Source organism: Crocuta crocuta, unplaced genomic scaffold (assembly GCF_008692635.1).
Source record: "Crocuta crocuta isolate KB4526 unplaced genomic scaffold, BGI_CrCroc_1.0 scaffold92, whole genome shotgun sequence".
Taxonomy (NCBI): Eukaryota; Metazoa; Chordata; class Mammalia; order Carnivora; family Hyaenidae; genus Crocuta; species Crocuta crocuta.
The window spans coordinates 1,225,037-1,245,847 of record NW_027528804.1 but is presented as its reverse complement, the minus strand read 5'-3'; the positions used below and the strand labels follow the sequence as shown (position 1 = coordinate 1,245,847).

Here is a 20,811-nt window from a genome sequence, read left to right as displayed (position 1 = left end):
CTCAGGGGGGGGGGGGTGCACCTGGGTGGCTCACCCAGTCTGTTAAGTGTGCAACTTCAGCTCAAATCATGATCTCACAGTTGGTGAACTGAAACCCTGGGTTGGGCTTTCTGGTGTCAGCTGGAGCCTGGTTCGGATCCTCTGTCTCCCTCTCTGCCCCTTCTCCACTCATGCTCTCTCAAGTTTTTTTTTAGTTTAAAACAACCATTTATTTTGCTCATGATTTTGCAGGTCAGGGATTTGTGGAGGGCTTGGCTGAATGGTTTCTCTGTTCTAGATGGAGGACCCAGTATCAAAATGACTTTTTACTCCAACGCCTGGCATATTTAGTGCTCCTTGGTCTTTCCCAGGAAGTGACTCATCCTCCAGGGCCTGTGCGTGTGGTGGTTTCAAGGAGGCTGCATTTCCTACATGGGGGCTGGCCTCCAAGAGGCAGGAGGTAGAAAAAGCCAGACCACCAGAAAGTCATACAAGAGTTCCATGGTGAATACAGTAAATCTCCAGGACAGCTGCTCTCCACAAGATAGCTATGCTTTTCTCACATTTGTGATGTTGATAATAATCACTGTATGATAATGACTTATGGCTATAATAATTGGAAAGACCATATATCCAACAACAAAAAATACTTCTTTACAAATATGGCGACCATTAGTGTGTTACAAGATGAGACGAATTTACATTTAAAAAGTTATTAACTATTAACTTGTGCAGTTTTTGAAAAAAATTGGTTTGCCTTCCTTTCCTTCCTTCATTCCTTTCTTCCTTCCTTTCTTACTTCCTTCTCCCCTTCCTTCCTTCCTTCCTTCCTTCCTCCGTTCCTTCCTTCCTTCCTTCTCCCTTTGTTTTGTTTTATATTCTGACACAAACCTCAACAAAAGTTTCAAGAGAAGTCCTGCACTCACTGGGCTTAAACATTTAGTTCAGGAGGGTTAACCGGGGTAGACCGGGTCATAACTCAGGCATGATATGACACATCACCAGAGAAGGTAAATAGGCATCAGAATAAAGGTAAGAGTTTGCACATATTTCAGAACCCCCATAGGGAGGTTTTAGAGAAAAGCTAAAATATTTTTCAGCTGAAATATTTATTTTTTCTAAATATGTTTTTTATATTAATAAATATGTATGATATACTAATATAATATTTATTTTCTTATAATACATGTGGGTTTTTTTTCTCTAAATGCCCTAGCATGATTAAATCATGAAGTTATGATTTGTCAGTGAAGACCTTTTTCTTTTGGATACAAAATAAGTCAAAAGTAAATTGTAATAGTCTGATAAGTGTTCCCAGCACTACTCCATGTCGCCACTTGCCCACACTGATCAGAACACAGCATGTGTTACTGTTCTCTGTTGTCTTCCCTGGAAACGGAAGCAGTGTGAATCCTGACAACTACTGGGAGCCCTTTGAACACCCTTCAGCTGGGTTGTTTCCAGTAAATATTCAGATTTTGAGCATCTGTTATAAAAGAACCTATCAGTATATTTGCATACGTAATCCACTTTTGATAATTAAATGGAAGATGTGGATTAATATTGGCTACATTGATGTTTTACTCTTTATCATATCCACTCTAAAAGAACATTGGTTTTAAAAAGTAGCTCTTGAAGAAATAGTAGGCAAGTTTCTTTTCACCTTCATGACCAAACCCAACCTAATTTTAGAAATGGTTAAATGATATAGCATGCACCTTAGTGTAAAAGTAACGCGGTACTAATTTCTGTGACAACACTTTTATGCAATCTTATTGCAATAAATCTACTCAATTAAATGTCTTCTTAAACTTAAGCTTTATTTATAAAGGCTTTTTGAAAATAAAATTTAGGGGTGCCTGGGTGGCTCAGTCGGTTAAGCGTCCAACTTCAGCTCAGGTCATGATCTCACTGTTCGTGGGTTTGAGCCCTGCATTGGACTCTGTGCTGACAGCTCAGAGCCTGGAGCCTGCGCTGTCTGTTCTATCAGAAATAAATAAAAACATTTAAAAATTTAAAAAAAAAAATTTAAAGCTAGTATCCTCAAAACTACTTCAAATATATCAACAATTTTTTATCAGACAAAACCACATGCCCATCACTGTGCTGGGTTCTCCGGGGGCATTAAAAGAATTTAAAAAAAGAGAGAGAGAGAGAGAGATTTAGCATTCACTTAGTCCCTGCAAAACAGATGGTTGCAATGTGGTCTAGATCTAATAGCATCATTGTACAAACAAATAAAAATTCAAAAGTAACCATTTCCTCCTTCATAGATGTATAGTATATTCACAACCACATATTTGATTTGTGCATTGTCTGTTGACCTATAACTAGTTAAATGTTACCATACCATTTCATAGGCATGAGCTAATACTTTTACATACAGAACGTCTGTAGAATCACCAAGCTGGTTATCTTTTATGATCAGGATTTTATAAAAAGTGCTTTGCAGGAGATTCTATATACAGTAGAGTAAAGAAATGCTAAGCTTGCTCATTAATAATGCCAGAGTAATAATTAAGGTTATAATTGAAAATCTGGACTTTTAAATTTTTATTCTTTTCCTTTTTAGTGACTGAAATGCTGGTAAATGTCCTCAACATCTGCTCAGATGATGAACTAGGGTCAGAAGAAGATGGATTTGATGGTAAGAGGCTTGAGTTTTTGTACCAATGCTCTTTGCCAGGTAACGATTACTTGGTGTCTCAGAGGGAACCCAAGGAATATGTTTCTAAGATTTCTAAGATTTTGATTATGTTAAATTATAACATACAGTTGAGAATGGAAGATATTATATTTTCTGTTTGCTTTGAAGAAATACACACACACACACACACACACACACACACACACCATGAGAGAAATTTTCCATGACTCTGAAAACTTTGTTGAATAGTGAGCTGTTTTAATGACCATCTTTCCATAGCTCACATTGCTAAGTGACTTTTTTCACTCCTTAATAAAAATTTTTTTAAAAAAGTAATCCTTTAGCAGACATTTCCATTTAATGAGTAGCTTCTAAAAGTGCCTTTAATGAAGTTGTTCCTGTCAGTTATACAAATTTTGATGTTTATGATAAAAAATATATTTACACATTAATAGGTTAGTATTCGTGTTAATACAAATAATTTTTCATATCTATAATAAGTAATGAATAAGCTATGTGCCTTTTGTATTATTGTTTAAGATACTGTTTGGTATTCAGTTACCCTTGAAGAGTATACTTTCTCTACAAGAAACAAAGATCAGGAGTGCTTGGGTGGCTCAGTAGGATGAGCATCCAACTTCGGCTCAGATCATGATCTTGTGGTTTGTGGGTTCAAGCCCCACATCAGGCTCTATGCTGAAAGCCCAGAGTCTGGAGCCTCCTTCGGATTCTGTGTTTCCCTCTCTTTCTTCCCCTGTCCCATTTGCTCTCTGTCTCTCTCACTCAGAAATAAACATTTAAAAAAAGAAGAAGAAAAGAAACAAAGATCCATCAGGTGAAAGATGGAGAGAAAAAAGTCACTGTAGATCTTACAGTAGTACCCCAAAATGAATGGAAACTAACAAAAATGCAGTTGGAGGGGAAAGTGCGAGAGGAAACCACTTCCATAAACATGGAATAAATACCTAGTCTGTGTAGGACACTCAGGATTCCAAGATAGAAGAGAGACCTGTGGCTTCATAGTCCCAGTGTGATAGAGAGGCTGATGCATAAACAAATAGTATCTATAGGATGAGACAGATTATAAAATGAAGAGTGAAGGTGGTGGCAGAAACTAGATATCGTGGAAGTTTACATTGATGGCCTGTTTACCTTTAAAAATTGCATTTAAGTCAAATGAAAGGTGAATGTGGCCCTTTCTGAAAGTTAGAATCTAAACAACATGACTTAATGTTTACTTGGATTAATGCAGGTCACATCTACAAATGCAAAATACCTAATGTTGCAGGCAAAAATAAAATAAAAGTATTCATACACTCATATGGATAGAGTCTATATATTTAGGTAAATGTGAAGTGTACAATTGTTCCTATCATCTCATAGTTTTTCTCCCCTCTATAACTTATCCGATCTTCATTGCTTGTTTGTCTCCATATAGTTTTCTTCAGTCGTATGTCATATTTCAAGGGCATCTATAATATAAGGAAGGAGAGAAAATTATATATATAGAATAGAATATAAAATATATTGTATAACATATGCCTAAACTTCTACTATGTTAGAATTAGTTAAAGAATAGCTGTAAGAACTTACTTCAGTAAATATATTGATATATTTTGAAATATCCAGGAATTCAATGGATATTTTTTGCTTTTTCCAGATTCTAGATGCTTCATATGTTATAGCCACAGTTTGCTACTATTAACTCTTCCAGAGTTAGTGATATCATTTAAGAGATAATATTTTCATCATGACAGAGACTTTTTTTCTAAAGGAAGAATACCTCTGGGGGTATCTTAAAAATCAACAAACATTTTACAACAGCTGTCTTTATGTTCCTTTTATTCCTCAAGAAAAAGATTAATTAGCATTAATAAGGTGATATGCCTTTGTTAACAAATCTCCATTGTAGTCAAGTTCATTGGCCAATAATTATAGACAATATAATAAAAGTATAATATACAGAATAGGTAGACCTGCATAGGTTTATAATTATATATTAATGCATTCATTCAACATATCTATATTGAGCACCTACTATGCACCAGGTATTGTAGCCAAAATGCCTGTACATTTCAACAGTACGTGTGTTTCCTTAACAGCTAACCATTACCAAGACTAACTCACTAGTGTTTACTTCACTAACGGTGAGTTGTCTTTACCCACCCTCTCAGTCTCTTACATGAAAGGATATATTTTGTGGCTTACTCTGCTTTTAAAATAATTTCTTCCAGTCATCAGTCTCTTACTCATCAGAATTTGTTTTTAATCATGTTAATTCCAGTTATAGGAGGGCATGTCTTTTTTCAAGGCATTTAGAAATTTTTGTTTGTTTGTTTTTAAGCAGACCACTGAAATCTGACTCTAGTATGCTTAAATCTAAAGAAATAAAAACATTAATTAAAAGTATGTTTGGGGTGCCGGGATGGCTCAGTTGGTTAAGCATCCAACTCTTGGTTTCTGGCTTAAGTCATGATCTCATGGCTCGTGGAATCGAGCCCCCTGTCAGGCTCTGAACTGACAGCACAGAGCCTGCTTGGCATTCTCTGTCTCCCCCTCTCTCTCTCTGCTTTTCTCCTTCTCGATTCTCTCTCTCTCTTCCTCTCAAAATAAATAAACATTTTTGTAAAAGGTATGTTTAACTTAGGACATATATATGTGTATATACACATATATATGTATATATATATTGAAGTAAACAATCAGAAATGTTCTTTATTGCTTACTGTAACATGATGCAAAGGCTATGAATTTCTTCAGAGGTGCTCAGAAACAACTTATAAAAGTTTCCAGAACTCTTTGACTCTCTGAGACTACAGTTTATTGAGAATGTACATTGAAATTTCTATTTTTTTGGAGTGACGGGGGCACTATTATTTTCAACGTCAGGATAAAGTTTCTAATTCTTCTCAGCCCCTCCTGCATGTGGCCTGCAGTCTGTCTCTCTCTGGAGCCTGGCCCTCTGCTCTACCTACCAGCCTCCTAAGCTTGTTGGCTACAGAGATTGGGAAAGCAGGAATCAGAAGCCATCAAAGAACTTAACTGAACCTCTTCCTTATAATGGCTGCTTATTCTAAGGGTGGGGGATGGAGGCATGTGGAATCTCTCCATGAATTATTTATTAAGTTCTTAATATTTTGTTCCATATGCAACATCAACTGAAAAGTCACAGGTAGTAATGATACCTCCACAATCCATGACTATCTTTTTACTTTCTCGGGTCGACCTCTTAGTGTCTATAAAGTCTATAGCAGATAGGGACTCTTCTTATTTCCTAGAGGAATGAAAGGTATGGGATTGATTCTGTTTTTCCTTCAGATTCTCTCAGCTCCTCTTTACTATTTATGTCTCAGACATTATTCCAAACCCCTTACAGGTATTAACTCTTCACTGAAGTTTACCCTTTGGACCAACAAAAAATTGTAATTATTAACTGTCATTCAATTCTTAATTATCACATATATGTTTACTAGGTGATTAATACTATCTCCACCTCAGAACAGTCTATGGATGTAGGTGCTAGGATTATCCTTGTTTTATGTATGAATGCTGGATACTGGATGAGGTGAGGTTAAAGCTGAAGGTCACAAAGCTAATGAAGTAACAGAGCCTGGATTCAAACTAATAATGTGTGCCTTGTCCTCATACTCTTGAACTTTCTACAACCTGTGATTACAACACTTGAAATCTTTTTCTTTGAAACAGCATTATGCCTTTTGTTTTTGTTGTTAACAAAACAGCACTTAAACAGAATATAGTTTGTTCTCTGTAAATATACTGCAAAATGAAGGAGATTTTTTTTTTGCACTATTTGGCCATGAGAGTCAAATAAACTGCACAGAAAACAGTTTTGCTCTATTCCTTTTATCTTAGTTTACCCCCAAGAAGTTATGTCACATTAAAAATGTTGGTGTATCAGAGCAGGCAGTAAATCCTCTGGTTCTAGTTTTTCTGAGTAGAAATCATGTCCTGAATCTCTCCTCCTTAGCTTCTGCCCTACAAATAAAGGAATTTGATACTCTATCCAGAACAAAGTTGCTATTTTAAATTGGTCTTAGGCTCTTTTATGATGAAAATAAAATACAAAATTTCTATTATCTGATAAAGTTTTGAAACAGTCTAATACCAATGAATGTCTTTCGAGGATCTAATTTATATGTATTGGGGTCTTTGTTTCCTGTTTCTACTTCTGATTTGGGATGATAAAATTATAGGCTGGTTTCAATTTGGGGTTGTTATTCACCAGCACATTTTACGGAAGAAAGAAATCCAAGTAGACAGATTTTATTTGTAGTTAACTCTCATTAATGAAGAAGACTCGCTTCAGACCATGGATTAGTAAGTGACCCCAAAATGGGGGGAAAGGCTGACAGAAATCAAGCAATCTGCATCATTTCAGAGGTTTCTTTATTATTCATTATGACAACAAGGACATCTGGAATAGTGATAAGCATTAGAAGCCTAATGACAGTTTCATGAGTTAGAAATATTTATTTATTTGGAACTTTCTTTTAGGTCCTAAAATCTTAGACTCTGAGATCACACATATATATGTGTATGTGTGTATTCATGTATACATGCACATAGACACAAAGTATGTTTGAAACTATGATAATCTGGCTAACAAGGAAAAATCGTGAAGGTGAAACTGAAATCCTGTAGAATCAGGAGGGAAAGAAAAATAATAATAAAACTAAGACATTTCAAGCCAAATATAGTTTTAGGCTGCACTGGAAAGACTTAATATTAAATTAGAATTTATGTCTCTGCTTTCATCTAAAGAGCAAACCACATGGTGAAACTCTTATCCTTTATCCACATTTTTGCCTTATCCTAATGTTAACCACAGGCCAGTCACTGAATATGGGATCAGAGAAGTTTTTTGCATGCCTCTACAAAACCATCTAAATTGTATACAACAAAATTATCTCCCATCATCTGCTTTGAATTATTAGATAATTCTTGATATCTAATATCATGAGTTCCAGAGGGTCTTCCGGCTTCTTTCCGTCTAGCTTTAAAAAGCCAGCTTTGAAAGTGTAACATTGGGAATTTGTGGGTCTGACGTGGCATTTTATTGGTGCCTGAGGAGTACCTCTACAAAGGTTTGATTTTTATTATTTTCATTTAAAACTGTATTTAATTGCCATGATGAACATTTGAGATGAATTCCATCTTAAAAACTCCCCTCTTCTTTGTGCATCTGGCAATGGCACACACACTAAGAATCATTAACTTAGAGTTTTTCTTATGGCTGCAATTATTGTCATTTCTGTGCATCTCATTTTAACATCCTATATTTCAGGTTTCCAATTTGAAAAAAAAAAAGTTGTATGTCCTATAATAGTGGACAGGTTTTTTTTTTTGGGGGGGATGTAAGCTTTAATATAAAATGGAAACATTTTGATATAGTAAATAAATAAATAGCTCCCAGGGAACACAGTGGGGATAGGATTCTTGTTCTGTCAGCATCGACACATAACCTGCAGTCGATGAGCTTGGAAAAATGCTTGCAAACTGAACAAAGACTAAGTAGGAATATAATGCAGGAACTTCATAATGTATCTGAAAGTTGAGGTGACCATATCCGAACAAAGATGGTGTTAAGAATAAAATCTAAAGGGAGCTATTCCAAAGAGCTATCCAGGGACTTACACTATGCAATCAGGGGAGCAAAGGAAAGAAAAGTTGATTTGGGTGGCTTCAAACTAGGTGTCCAGGAAGATGAGAATATTTATAGAAAAACTCACAGTTTGAGGAGAAAATGACTTCGAGTAAAAGTGACACACATAACTCTGGAAATGTCCAAGTGGAATTTGGAAGTGGAGTCCTGGAAAGTGGGAAAAAAATCTGAGCTGGTGACAGACGCTTGGAATTAAAAGTCATGACTGAATCTATTAAGAGTGAAATCGGCCTCCAAAGTGGCTGATGTGAAAGGAACTATCAGAAAATTGAAGACTGATTCTTAAAATTAACCCTTCTTTTTTTAATGTTTATTTATTTTGAGAGAGAGAGTATGTGGGAGCACAAGCAGGGGAGGGACAGAGAGAGAGAGAGAATCCCAAGCAGGCTCTGTGCTGTCAGCATGGAGCCTGATGCAGGGCTTGATCCCACAAACCGTAAGATTGTGACTTGTGCTGAAGTCAAGAATCAGACACTTAACTGATGGAGCCACCCAGGCATCCCTTAAATTAACCCTTCTTGATGAAGCTAGAGAAAAAAGACAAAGGAGCAAAGGAGAAAGGGAATAATCAAGTTAAAAGAACCAGGATTGTGTAGCAGTTTGGGCAGCAGCTGTTAAAAAACATTTGCACCGGGGCGCCTGGGTGGCTTAGTCGGTTAAGCGTCCGACTTTCGTTTGGGTCATGATCTCGCGGTTCGTGGGTTCAAGCCCCGCGTCGGGCTCTGTGCTGACTGCCAGCTCAGAGCCTGGAGCCTGCTTCAGTCTGTGACTCCCTCTCTGTCTGACCCTCCCCTGCTCACGCTGTCTCTCTCTCTCTCTCTCCTAAAAATAAATAAAACATTAAAAAAAAAAAAAAACATTTGCACCAAATGCAGAAAAATTACTTTGAGATGTAAGTCTGGCCAAAGAGTGAAATATTAGGACATAACTTTGATTGTCAAATATCAGATTATTGAAAAGGGGTGTTTATGTTAGCTGTGGTATTTATGATAGCTAGAAAAGAAAATAGAAATCATTGGCAAAAGGCCAAAAATTAAAGTGCAAAGTACCTCAATTTTCATATCATGTTATATTTTCATTTTATTTTTTATTTTTATTTCTCTGTAAAAGTATTTCTTCACGGAATATCTTTTTCTGTGTATTCAATGGCAGGCAAACACATGGTTTCTGCCTTCATTGAGATCAGAGTCTTTGTCAGCAAGAAACCAACTTAAAATATGTTGTCTTACAGAAGATTGAAAGGGTTGGGGCACCTGGGTGGCTCAGTCGGTTAAGTGTCCGACTTTAGCTCAGGTCATGATCAGCTCAGGTTTGTGGGTCCCGGCCCCACATCAGGCTCTGTGCTGACAGCTCAGAGCCAAGAGTCTGCTTTGGAATCTGTCTCCCTCTCTCTCTGCCTGTCTACTGCTCATTCTCTCTCTTTTTCCCTTTCTCTCTCTCTCTGAAATATAAATAAACATTTTTTTAAAAAGGTTGAGGGAAGGAACATGACTAGAGACAAAACATTTGATAACTAAAGAAAAACTTAAAGGACATCTTTCTTGTTTTCTACTTCTGACAAGGAAAAGAAAATCTCTTTATGTATTTTACAGCTTTAGGAAGTATGACCATGTGAGAAATCCATCTAAGTTTATCAGCAAATTATATGCAAAGATGGGTTTTATTTTACCAGTTTTCTCTTATCTTTCTATAATATCTGAGTTTGAATGATATAATTGAAGAAAGTAAAAGAAAACATATAGAAACAAAAATTACTCAATATTTTGTAAAAGGATTTGTCATTTTTTCATTTGAGCCTTTTGTTAATTACCTTCCAATTTAGTGTTCTCTTTTTTCCAATTATGTAATATTTTGGTATGTAATTTAGAAGATAAATCATTTTTGTCACTGTAAATTTATCCTTTGTACTCTGTTCCATTTATATTACAGGTAACTGCTTTTTTAAAAATCATGGTTATGCCATAAAAAGGAAACAAATAGTTATAACGAGTGTATCATTTAAATTAAAACATGTCTAAAAAATACACAGGGATTTAGTAGGTAGTAGGATAGAAACTCCCATCATATTTATGGCTATTGATGTTTTAGGGCCTTGACTGTCATACAAGGTGCCTGGTTAGCCATCATATTATAATCAGTATCATCAAGTCTAGCTTATCATATTTGATTGCAAAATTCAAATCCTTTAAGTTGCTAATTAAAAAGATAGAGTAACACAGACATTGAAAGCACTGCTTTCTCTTCCTGTTGTACTACCATGGTTTTGCACAATGATTTTCTTTTTTACCTAATAGGATTTTCACATTATGTAGAAACACAGACTTCGCAGAACAAAGTAAATTGAAAAAACAGCCATATCCTTGTGACAGCTAATTGATTGGCTAAAGTCCACCATTGGCTAGAATACTATGCTCACAGTAAAATAATGCTTTGGAATTTTATGCTATATTTCCATAGACACATGTATGTTCCACATATACAGTATTTTTACACAGGTTTAAAAATCATTACTTTTTGTAGCATTTGAGCCTTTCTTAAACTACTGGTGACATTGGTCAACTTACACTACACATTAGCTATTGCATATCTAAGCATACCCTTCAATCAAATGTATTTGAGAAAGAAATCTGCGTTGCATCATTAGAAGGGAAATAAATGTGTGCTGTATAAACCCTAATCTATCCTTTATTTGAAAAGCATTGAAGTAGGCAGCTCTTTGTCCTCATCGAAGGCAAAAATTTAGTGTATACATGTGTCTACATTTTAGAAAAACATCACTTCTCATAAACAAGGTTCAAGTAATTGACTTGTGAAAGAGGTATTCTTCATGGAGGGGACTATAGTGGTAATGTAAGCTTGCTGAAAGTTGATGCCAGGAGAAAATAAGATAATTATTCTTCTGTTTTTGCCAGAGCATTCATGATTCTCTTTGTACGAAGGCATATTATAGGTCCAGGTTGTCAGTCTGAAGATTGTACTTATGTGAGAATAATTATTAGTTGATGAAACTGCTGCAGACAGAGTTGTTGGGAGTCCAATGTTTGTCAAACATTCTCTTGATGGTAATTATTTGATCTCTGATGGCGAATTTAAGGGCTCGATGAAAAAGTTAAATAGGTGCTCAGAAAATCTAGATTTTAAAAATATTTTTCTATGAGTGTCACTTGTTTTCACTCTTGTAAAAAGCTGTGTTATTCCTTCCTCTTTACTCTTTACTTATGAGAAGCCATAAAACTTTTCTCCTACTTTTTCTCAGACCTCCACAGAAATAGAAATCTAGCCCACTGTTTTGAAATGATTTNTTTTTTTTTTTTTTTACTGAAAAAGAAGCCAGCAACATCCTGTCTGCTAGCATTGTCCCCTTGTGAATATGCCACTAGCCACTAGGGGCACAGCCTTTAGCCTGGTTGGCACAAAACACAAGTGAGGCCTCAATTTAGGGAGCCTGATATTAAGGAGATTCACACAATCATTTTTTATTTTTTTACTTTACAGCAAGAAGTGTGAATTTTAGAAGAACTAGAACATCGACCTCTGCACAAGCATTTCCTTGTTAACAATAATAGCAAAGACTTTTTTTAGTAGTTTGTATTTTTATTTATTTTTTTATTATTTTTTTAAGTTTACATCCAAGTTAGCATATGGTACAACAATGATTTCAGGAGTAGATTCCTTAATGTCCCTTACCCACTTAGCCCATCCCTCCTCCTACAACATCTCCAGCAACATTGTTTGTTCTTCATATTTAAGAGTCTCTTATGTTTTGTCCCCCTCCCTGTTTATATTATTTGTGCTTCCCTTCCCTTATGTTTATCTGTTTTGTATGTTAAAGTCCTCATATGATTGGACTCATATGATTTTTAATTTTTTGAGGAACCGCCATACTGTTTTCCAGAGTGGCTGCACCAGTTAAAATAGCAAACATTTTTGAGTACTTATCATGTACCAAAAATCTTTAGCAGGTAGCACAGTATGTGACACGTGTGTTTGTTGAATGTTAAGAGCGAGTGAACCCATTACTTACTTAATTCTTCCACCCTCCCATGAAGTAAATCAAACAATCCACTATGTTAATAAATTTTGACTCTGGGTCAGCACTTTCCAGTGGTTGACCTTAAGCAAACCATTTCTGTTCCTTAAAATCATTCTGAGGACAATGGAAACTGATAATACTTCCTCATGAGATTGTTGTTAAGATTATGTGGAAAAATGCAAATAAAGGACTTTGAACATTCCTCACTTTATAGATGAGGAATATGGACGTGTCGAAACCTAGTCATCTGTCCAGGAAAGAACAGCTAGTGCATTGAGGAGCTGAAACTCCAGGCCTTTTACTCCAGAGCATAAGTTCCTCACCACGGTTCTGTTCTACCTGCCACATGCCAATTTCTTCAGGCCCTGAAAGAAATGAATGAGCCAGCTATTTTATAATCTGAAGCCTTTATAGGGACAAGACACTGGAAGACCTTTGCTCCATGGACAGTACTTCTCTAGACAGCTCAGATATTTGCCTCAGATTCTCTTCCTTACTCTGCTTTGGTACCTTTTTGATTGGCGTATCCCCTTCCTCCAATAAGAGAATAATATCTTTAGGTGGTCTTAAAGTCTTAAATGTTTACTTTGCCTGTGCGAGCCTGTGCCCTGATCATTGGCCAGAACCTAATGCTCCTTTCTTTATTTCTTCTTCTTGGGCAAAACCTCACCACACCCTCCATGTACTGACATAATACCCACTAAGGTCTTGAATAAATAGCATCAGAAGACCTCTGAGTGGCTTTGTTTCAGATAAGCTCAATACATTCTTGTGCCTCAGGGTCCTCCGCTGTCAGACCGAGAAGTCGCCTTACTGATCTCAGCCTGCGTTTTTTATTGTACTATCAGATGGCGCCCAGTTACCTTTCTAGCTAGCATTATGACATGGGACAGTGAAACATAATACTTTACTCTGTCCATTTCCCCCCTTTAATTTGTATAATTTCAGAGATCACATTTAAATATAGTCCTAGCATTTGATAAATTTATAAATCCATAAGGGTACAGAATTAAGTTCTGGTCTGAATGCATCCTTTCAGCATTTAGCATGTATACATAATTAGGTCCTTAATAGATATCTTTTTGAACACTTCCACCCTCATCTACCCAGAATAATCCTTGGTAGATTAAATACCCAGACATTATGATTGTTTCTCCCGTAGACAGTAAGTCTGAACTATTAACATTTGTTATTTTGTTTCATTTTGCTTTTATTTTCTTTTTTAAAGTGTTTTTTTTTTAATTTTTTATTTTAAGAGAGAGAAAGAGTGTGCAAGTGGGGAAGGGGCAGAAAGAAAAAGAGAGAGAGAGAGAGCAAATCTTAAGCAGGCTCTCCACCTATTGCAAAGCCCAACGAGGGGCTTAATCTCATGATGGTGAGATCATGACCTGAGTCAAAATCAAGTGTTGGACAGTCAGCCAAGGCACCCAAGTGCCCCCATTTTGCTTTGATTTTCAGTTGTCAGTTTAGAAAACTGATGTGTTTCTGTCATGATTAGGGGTCAATCCAACTAGGATTTAACATGCTCTTAGGTTCTACTTTGGTAAATATAAACAAACTCAAATGTTCTTTGTCAGGCATAGTTTGAATATGTGATAATTTCTTGATAAATCAACGGAAGCTCTCTGGTCTATTTTGAGGTCTTTAATTTTTACCCAAGTTAGAATTATGCCTGAGAGCCAATTTCTGTGGCTCTGCTGAGGAGTCACTGAGCAGATGGAATACAGTGTCTCAGAGAACAAAAGTCCACAGAATCAAATTAAAGCTTGTAAACAGAAGTAACTTTTAATTACGTAGGATAACCAAACAATGACAGTTACTTGACATTTGGGAGTAGTCTGTATCTTTTTAAGATTTCCTATCCAAATTATTCATTTATGTTTTATGACAAGAGAAGTGGGGGAAAAACAGTCTAGGCTGTCCTGGCCTTTCTTAAAATCCATGACACAGGAGAGACTTTTTATTTAACAAAATATCATCTAAAGGATCTTCTGTCACTTTCAAAATGGGCTACAAGACAGAATAGTCTTATGCCAAATATCACACTATTGCAGCTGCTATCACATGCTGAGATTTTCATTGAACTCAAAAAACATAGGGGAAAATTCGGAATATGTGGTTTGGAGTGGCTGGAAGTAGGTAGCCATTATATCCCAATTTTACTACCTCTGGATGTGTAATATGGTAGAATTAAAATCAAGTTAAAAAGGTGTTCCAAGCATTTTAGGTTATGACCTTCAAAAAAAGGAGGTTTTACAGGAATTTTTTAAATGTGGGATCCTGAATGTGTCTTCCTGCCTAATGGAATAGGCATGCGTACTGCCATTTGTGAAGGCCGGCGCCCAAACAGTCTCTTGAGACTAGTCCAAAGAATGGTCGAGCAACGCAGACTTTCAAGCTATGGCTAGTCAAGGAGATCTTTCAGCAGCTCTCAACTCTGGAAACTGAGTAATCTCAGTCTTCAGGCTGGAATATTTGTACTATTGGCGTTACCCAAGGATGTTGCAAGGGGAGTTGTAAGGGAAGCCATTTTCCAGTTCTCAGCGTCCGTATGTCCTCTTTTCTAAAACTCACCTGAGCTGAAAGCTGCAGGCCTCTATGCGGCTTCTCCTTTTCCACTTCTTCTTTCTCAATTGGCCTTCTCCCAATTTAATAGCAAGGCATAGGTCTCCCAAGACACAATCACTATAAACCTCACCTTGAGATGTTTAGTACTGGTGTACAACAGAGAGATGCTGGAAAAACTCTGTGTCTAGGAAGTATCCTTTTTTTAAAAAATTTTTAGCGTTTATTTTTGAGAGAGAGAGACAGAGTGCAAGCTGGGGAGGAAGAGAGAACGAGGGAGAAACAGAGCCAAAGCAGGCTCCAGGCTCTGCCTGACACAGGGCTCGAACTCACAAACCGTGAGCTCATGACCTGATCTGAAGTCCAACGCTTAACCAACTGAGCCACCCAGACATCCCAGAAGTATCCTTAGTCAAAGCAGTGTAACCACCTCCCATCCTTGTCATTAAGGGATGCATTCCAATAAAGTTATATTTCTGTGCTTTTTAAATATTTATAAATATTTATCATAGAGTTGTGTTATCTAGCTCAATTATGTACTACTACTAGTTGTGATATTGATTCCAAAGGTATTTGTGAACACTTAAGGCTTCATTGTGTCGGGAAATGTCTTAAAAATACCTTTAATTTAGACTTGGAAACATGTTTTTGACGAAGCACAAGGCAGTTATAAAAATATTTTACAGTATAGATATGCAATTCACTAGATTAGAATTAGAGAAATGGAAATACAATTTCAAAGGAAAAAAGGACACGTGTAAGATTTCTAAATATCAATGAGTATCTCGTTTGTGGATTTTTTTTTCTTTAAATGGATGAGGGTGGTATGAAATTGCTGTGATATTTATATGCCATCAGTAAAAAGAACTATAATAGAGTCATTTCATTTTAAAATGGCAATGTTGACAATGTATTTATAACTATTTAATATTTGGAGGTGGGAATAGTATACTTTGGAGGATATTCTTATGTACACGCATGAGTAAAAAAAACAAATGTGAAAGTTACAGTTTTAAAGTCAGTCCATCAGAGTGAACACAATTACTCAGTGCTTATGGTGCTATTCCTAAATCTAAGGACTGAAATGCCTGACATTGTGTAGGAAGATGTCGTAAAGCCCTTGTCACACTCATGGCCAAGGGCAAAAGCTAGTGGATGTCTAAGTAACTTATAGATAGCATCACTTTGTTGGCATATGGTAGTTCAAGGTTTGTTATTGGTAAACTAGGTCAGGGAAAGAAAAGACAAGAAAGAATAATGTTTAGGGATTATATCACATGGTTTGGCTTCCTAGCTTTATGGGTGCCAATGTGGGCCATGTATTCTCCTAAATAAGATCTTCTGTGTACTTATAGTTTCATATTCATCTGTAAAAAAAAANAGAAAAAAAAAAAAAAAAAAAAAAAATGAAAAACAAAGAAACAGTTAATGCAAGGTTTTTAGAGGCATCTGAAGACTCATCTTGTTTTATATCTTGTGTTTCAAAGGTGCTGATTTGGGATGAAAACGTAACTAGTTTTTGTTTTTAATATAACACAGTATAAGGTATTTTTTTATCTCAACATCTTATGCTTCATTCCATCAATAGCCTTTATTCAAATTCAATAATTGCTCTATTTGATGAAAAATAATATCTGGGGCATACATCTAAACTCTACTTAATAATAATGAAACATGATAAAAATTTTACTTTCAAATAGAATTCACTTCCTAAAGAGATAAACTTTGTTAAATTTTAACAAATTTGGATACTTTACTCTATTAGTTTCTTAGAATCTAAATTAAAAAGTTACAGATTTAAAGCCTACTAGTAATATATAGTTCTTAAAATATCTTTCCTCTCAAAAAAGTGCAAAATGTTAGTAAATATGCACACTTTTGAAACCTAAATAATAATAAAAAACTGAGGCCCATATAATAACAAAGTGGAGAATTTCTGGTACTGTTGACGTGAGTGAACACCTCACTTTGTCCTGCTTTTTATGAGAAGGAGCTTTTTCACATTCTAATAATAGGAAAATACTCCTGGTTTATGAGATATTTGAGTATAAAATTTTATGTACCTCACCATCTTCATTTCTTACAAAGTACAAAAAGCAGTTAGATTCTGTTGGATTGGGCATATAAACCAAAACTCTACCAGGCCAATTTTCTCTTGGAGCTGATTGGAGAAGGGACGGGTTGCATGTAGCTGCTCTGAGAACTTTTCTTTATTGCTTCCATTGGCAAGCTCACCCATCCCCCATGAAACACAATGGGTGGGATGGAGACACCGCTCTTCTCAAAGCTGCTCCCTTTTCCCTCTAAACCAAGCTTCTTCCAAATATAGTGGGGTTTTTTTTTTTTTTGGCTTTTTATTATGAAATGTTTTAAGCTATAAGAATGTTGAAACAATTGTATGGTCAATATCCATGTACTCATCACATCCCTTCCACCATTAAGATTTTATTATACCGTAAAACCTTGGATTGCGAGTAACTTGTCCAGTGAGTGTTCCACAAGATGAGCAAACATTTCTTTTTTTTTTTAATAGTTTATTGTCAAGTTGGTTTCCATACAACACCCAGTGCTCATCCCCATAATTGCCCTCCTCCATGCCCGTCACCCCCCTTCTCCTCTCCCCCATCCCCATCAACCCTCAGTTTATTCTCAGCTTTCGAGAGTCTTTCATGGTTTGCCTCCCTCCCTCTCCCCCACTATTTTTCTGCTTCCTTTCCCCCATGGTCTTTTGTTAAGTTCCTCCTAATCCTTCTATACGTGCAAACATATAGTAGCTCTCCTCTGCCTGACTTATTTCGCTCAGTATAACACCCTCAAGGTCCATCCATGTTGCTACACATGGCCAGATTTCATTCTTTCTCATTGCCATGTAGTATTCCATGGTATAGATGACCCACATCTTTTTTATCCATTTGTCCGTTGATGGGCACTTAGGCTCTTTCCATGTTTTGGCTATTGTTGAGAGTGCTGCTATGAACATTGGGGTACATGTGCCCCTATGCATCAACACTCCTATATCCCTTGGGTAAATTCCTAGCAGTGCTATTGCTAGGTCAGAGGGGAGTTCTATTGTTAATTTTTTGAGGAATCTCCCCACTGTTTTCCAGAGGGGCTGTACCAGTTTACATTCCCACCAACAGTGTAGGAGGGTGCCCATTTCTCCACATCTTCTCCAGCATCTAGAGTCCTCTGATTTGAGTAAACATTTCTAATAAATTTTTAACTTGATAAACGAGCAATGTCTTGCAATACGAGTGGTCCGTGACGCCGAACTTCACCTGATCACAACTGAGCCAGTGGTTCTTGAAATTCACTTTGATATAAAAGTGCGTTGGATTACAAACATGTTTCTGGAACGAATTATGCTCACAGACCCCAAGGTTTTACTGGTATTTGCTTTGTCACATATCTACCTCTCCATCAGTTCATCTCTTTATTTCTTTTTTTGGTAGATAAGTGGCAAAGTAAGTTCCGTTAATCGCTACTACAAAGGTGCTAATATGTAAACTTCTTGTCTGCTGTGCTTCCATGTGCTCACCTTTACAGGTTGGCCCGGGGAGCCCGTGCTTCTCCTCTCACCTTGCCTCACCCCTGCATGCCCAGCTCCATTCATGCCAGACCTCCCCCCCCACCCCCCACCATTCAACACAACACAAAATGGATTGTTGCAGCCTCCAAAAGTTTGAAAATTGTCTTCCTTCTCTGGAGAAGACTCAGTTCTCCTCATTCTTTCATTTTTACTTGTCCCACAAGATCCTTCAACTGTCATGATTTTAGTGAACTTTTCTTCTTGGGCCTCCAGACAACTAACACCTACTTTCAGTGGTGTGCTGGTACATGTTCATCAACCTTCCTACAGAGGGAAAATGGCCCTAGTTTATGGCATGTGTAGCATTCCATAGTATAAATCCTCTTCCCTGTCGCTGATGTCAGGCTACCAACATGGAGTTAAGAAGAGATGCGCTCCATCTACCCTCACTAGTGGACACAAGCCAGCTCGGGCACACCACTGCTACTAACAATCTATTTGTCACACTCTGTTGTCATCGTTCATTGATTTCCTAAAGCAGAGATCATGCTTAATCCATATTTCTGTTGCTGGCGGTTAACACAATGGCAGGTTATATGGGAGAGACTCACCAGAACACTGGTGAGTAAAACATTACATGATTTGAGTAATAATTGTATTCTATCCAGCACTTCCCACATTCTCTAAATCAGTGAACACTGAGGAAGTTGCTGTAGGAGCTCAATGGGTGGGAGCTGTGAGCCAGATGTGGAGCATCTGTGATGTGTGGCGGGTGTCCCCTGTGGTAGGAATCTCTCTTCACCCTAGCACTTGCCCCTCATCACAGTGATACTGCTGCCATGTCCCTGTCCCCTTAGAAGCTGAAGTCCACCTTGCGGGGATGCAGCACTCACTCCGCAAGCCGCTTGGCATGGATGCCTTTAAAACTTAAGTCAGCAAGTTAAGTTCAAAAAGGACACGTGTTGAAAATAAGTCTTCAGGGGCGCCTGGGTGGCTCATTTGGTTAAGAGGCTGACTTTGGCTCAGGTCATGATCTCACAGTTCGTGGGTTTGAGCCCCGTGTCAGGCTCTTTGCTGACAGCTAGCTCAGAGCCTGGAGCCTGCTTTGGATTCTGTGTCTCCCTCCGTCTCTGACCTTACCCCGCCCACACTCTGTGTTTCTCTCAAAAAAAAAAAAAACCTAAATAAACATTTTAAAAAATTTAAAGAAAAAGAAAGCAAGTCTTTAAAGATCCCCTTGGTCTATACATTAGTCTCTTCCACATTGAGGAAAATTGAGTGTGCGGGATTGCCTAGATTCTGGATACAGTCGCATAATACCCCAGGCATAAAAGAAGATTAAAAGGTAGAAGTTGTAGAGAAAGAGATGCTCAAAATAGAAGTGATAATCGTTAGAATGGAAATGCAAAATAAAATTTTAGTTAAAATGACCAATTTTTTAAACATATAAAATGTTCCTTTCAGTTTTAAACTTTCAAGTTAAAATGTCATATTCTTTTTTTGAAGTTGATTTATTTATTTTGAGACAGAAAGAGAGACAGGGAGGAGGGAGAGGCAGATAGAATCCCAAGCAGGCTCTGTGCTGATAGCACATTTTTGGACTCTGAATTTGGAAAATACCAAAAATCAGGAATAACAATACTAAATATACAAGGATTTTTCTACTTGAACTTAATTTTCCCTGCTATTCTCAGCCCCACTAAGTTCAGTTACATATTAGCTCATCTATTTTATTTGAGTATTTTATTTTTACAATGTTTATTTTTTTTTTAATAGTTTATTGTCAAATTAGTTTCCACATAACACTCAGTGCTCATCCCCACAAGTGTCCTCCTCCATGCCCATCCCCCCCTCCCCCCACATCCATCAGTCCTCAGTTTTTGTCAGCATTCAAGAGTCTCTCATGGTTTGCCTCTCTCCCTTTCCCCCACCATTTCCGCCCTTCTTCTCCCCCTTGTTCCTCCGTCAAGTTCCTCCTAATCCTCCTATACGTGCAAACATATGATATTTGTCCTTCTCTGAATGACTTATTTCGCTCAGCATAACACCCTCAAGGTCCATTTTTTTATTTTGAGAGAGAACACATGCACAAGCAGAGGGCAGGGCAGAGAGCAAGAGAGAAAGAGAAAATCTGAAACAGGCTCACCATTGTGAGATCATGACCTGAGCTGAAATCAAGAGGCAGATAGATGCTTAAACGACCGAGCCACCCAGGTGCCCCTGTTTGAGTATTTTAAATTTTTGCGAGGTTATCAAAGTTTGGCATTGGTTTAATTTTGATTTTCAGTATTCGGAAAATATTGAAGGCAATCCCCAGGATAAAACTTCAAGAGATACTCATTTAATACGTCTCTTTATGCTGTTTATGATTAGGC

At 37.1% G+C, this 20,811-nt stretch overlaps 1 protein-coding gene across 2 annotated transcripts in view; it reads left to right on the top strand.

Moving 5' to 3' along the window:
- The window catches only part of PPP3CA (protein phosphatase 3 catalytic subunit alpha), a 320,335-nt gene that overhangs the window by 284,585 nt on the left and 14,939 nt on the right, over positions 1-20,811 (top strand). For both annotated transcript variants that reach the window (XM_077755739.1, XM_077755738.1), the window contains exon 10: positions 2,552-2,626. In XM_077755739.1, the coding sequence (XP_077611865.1) occupies positions 2,552-2,626 (75 nt within the window). The remainder of the gene's footprint in view (positions 1-2,551; positions 2,627-20,811) is intronic.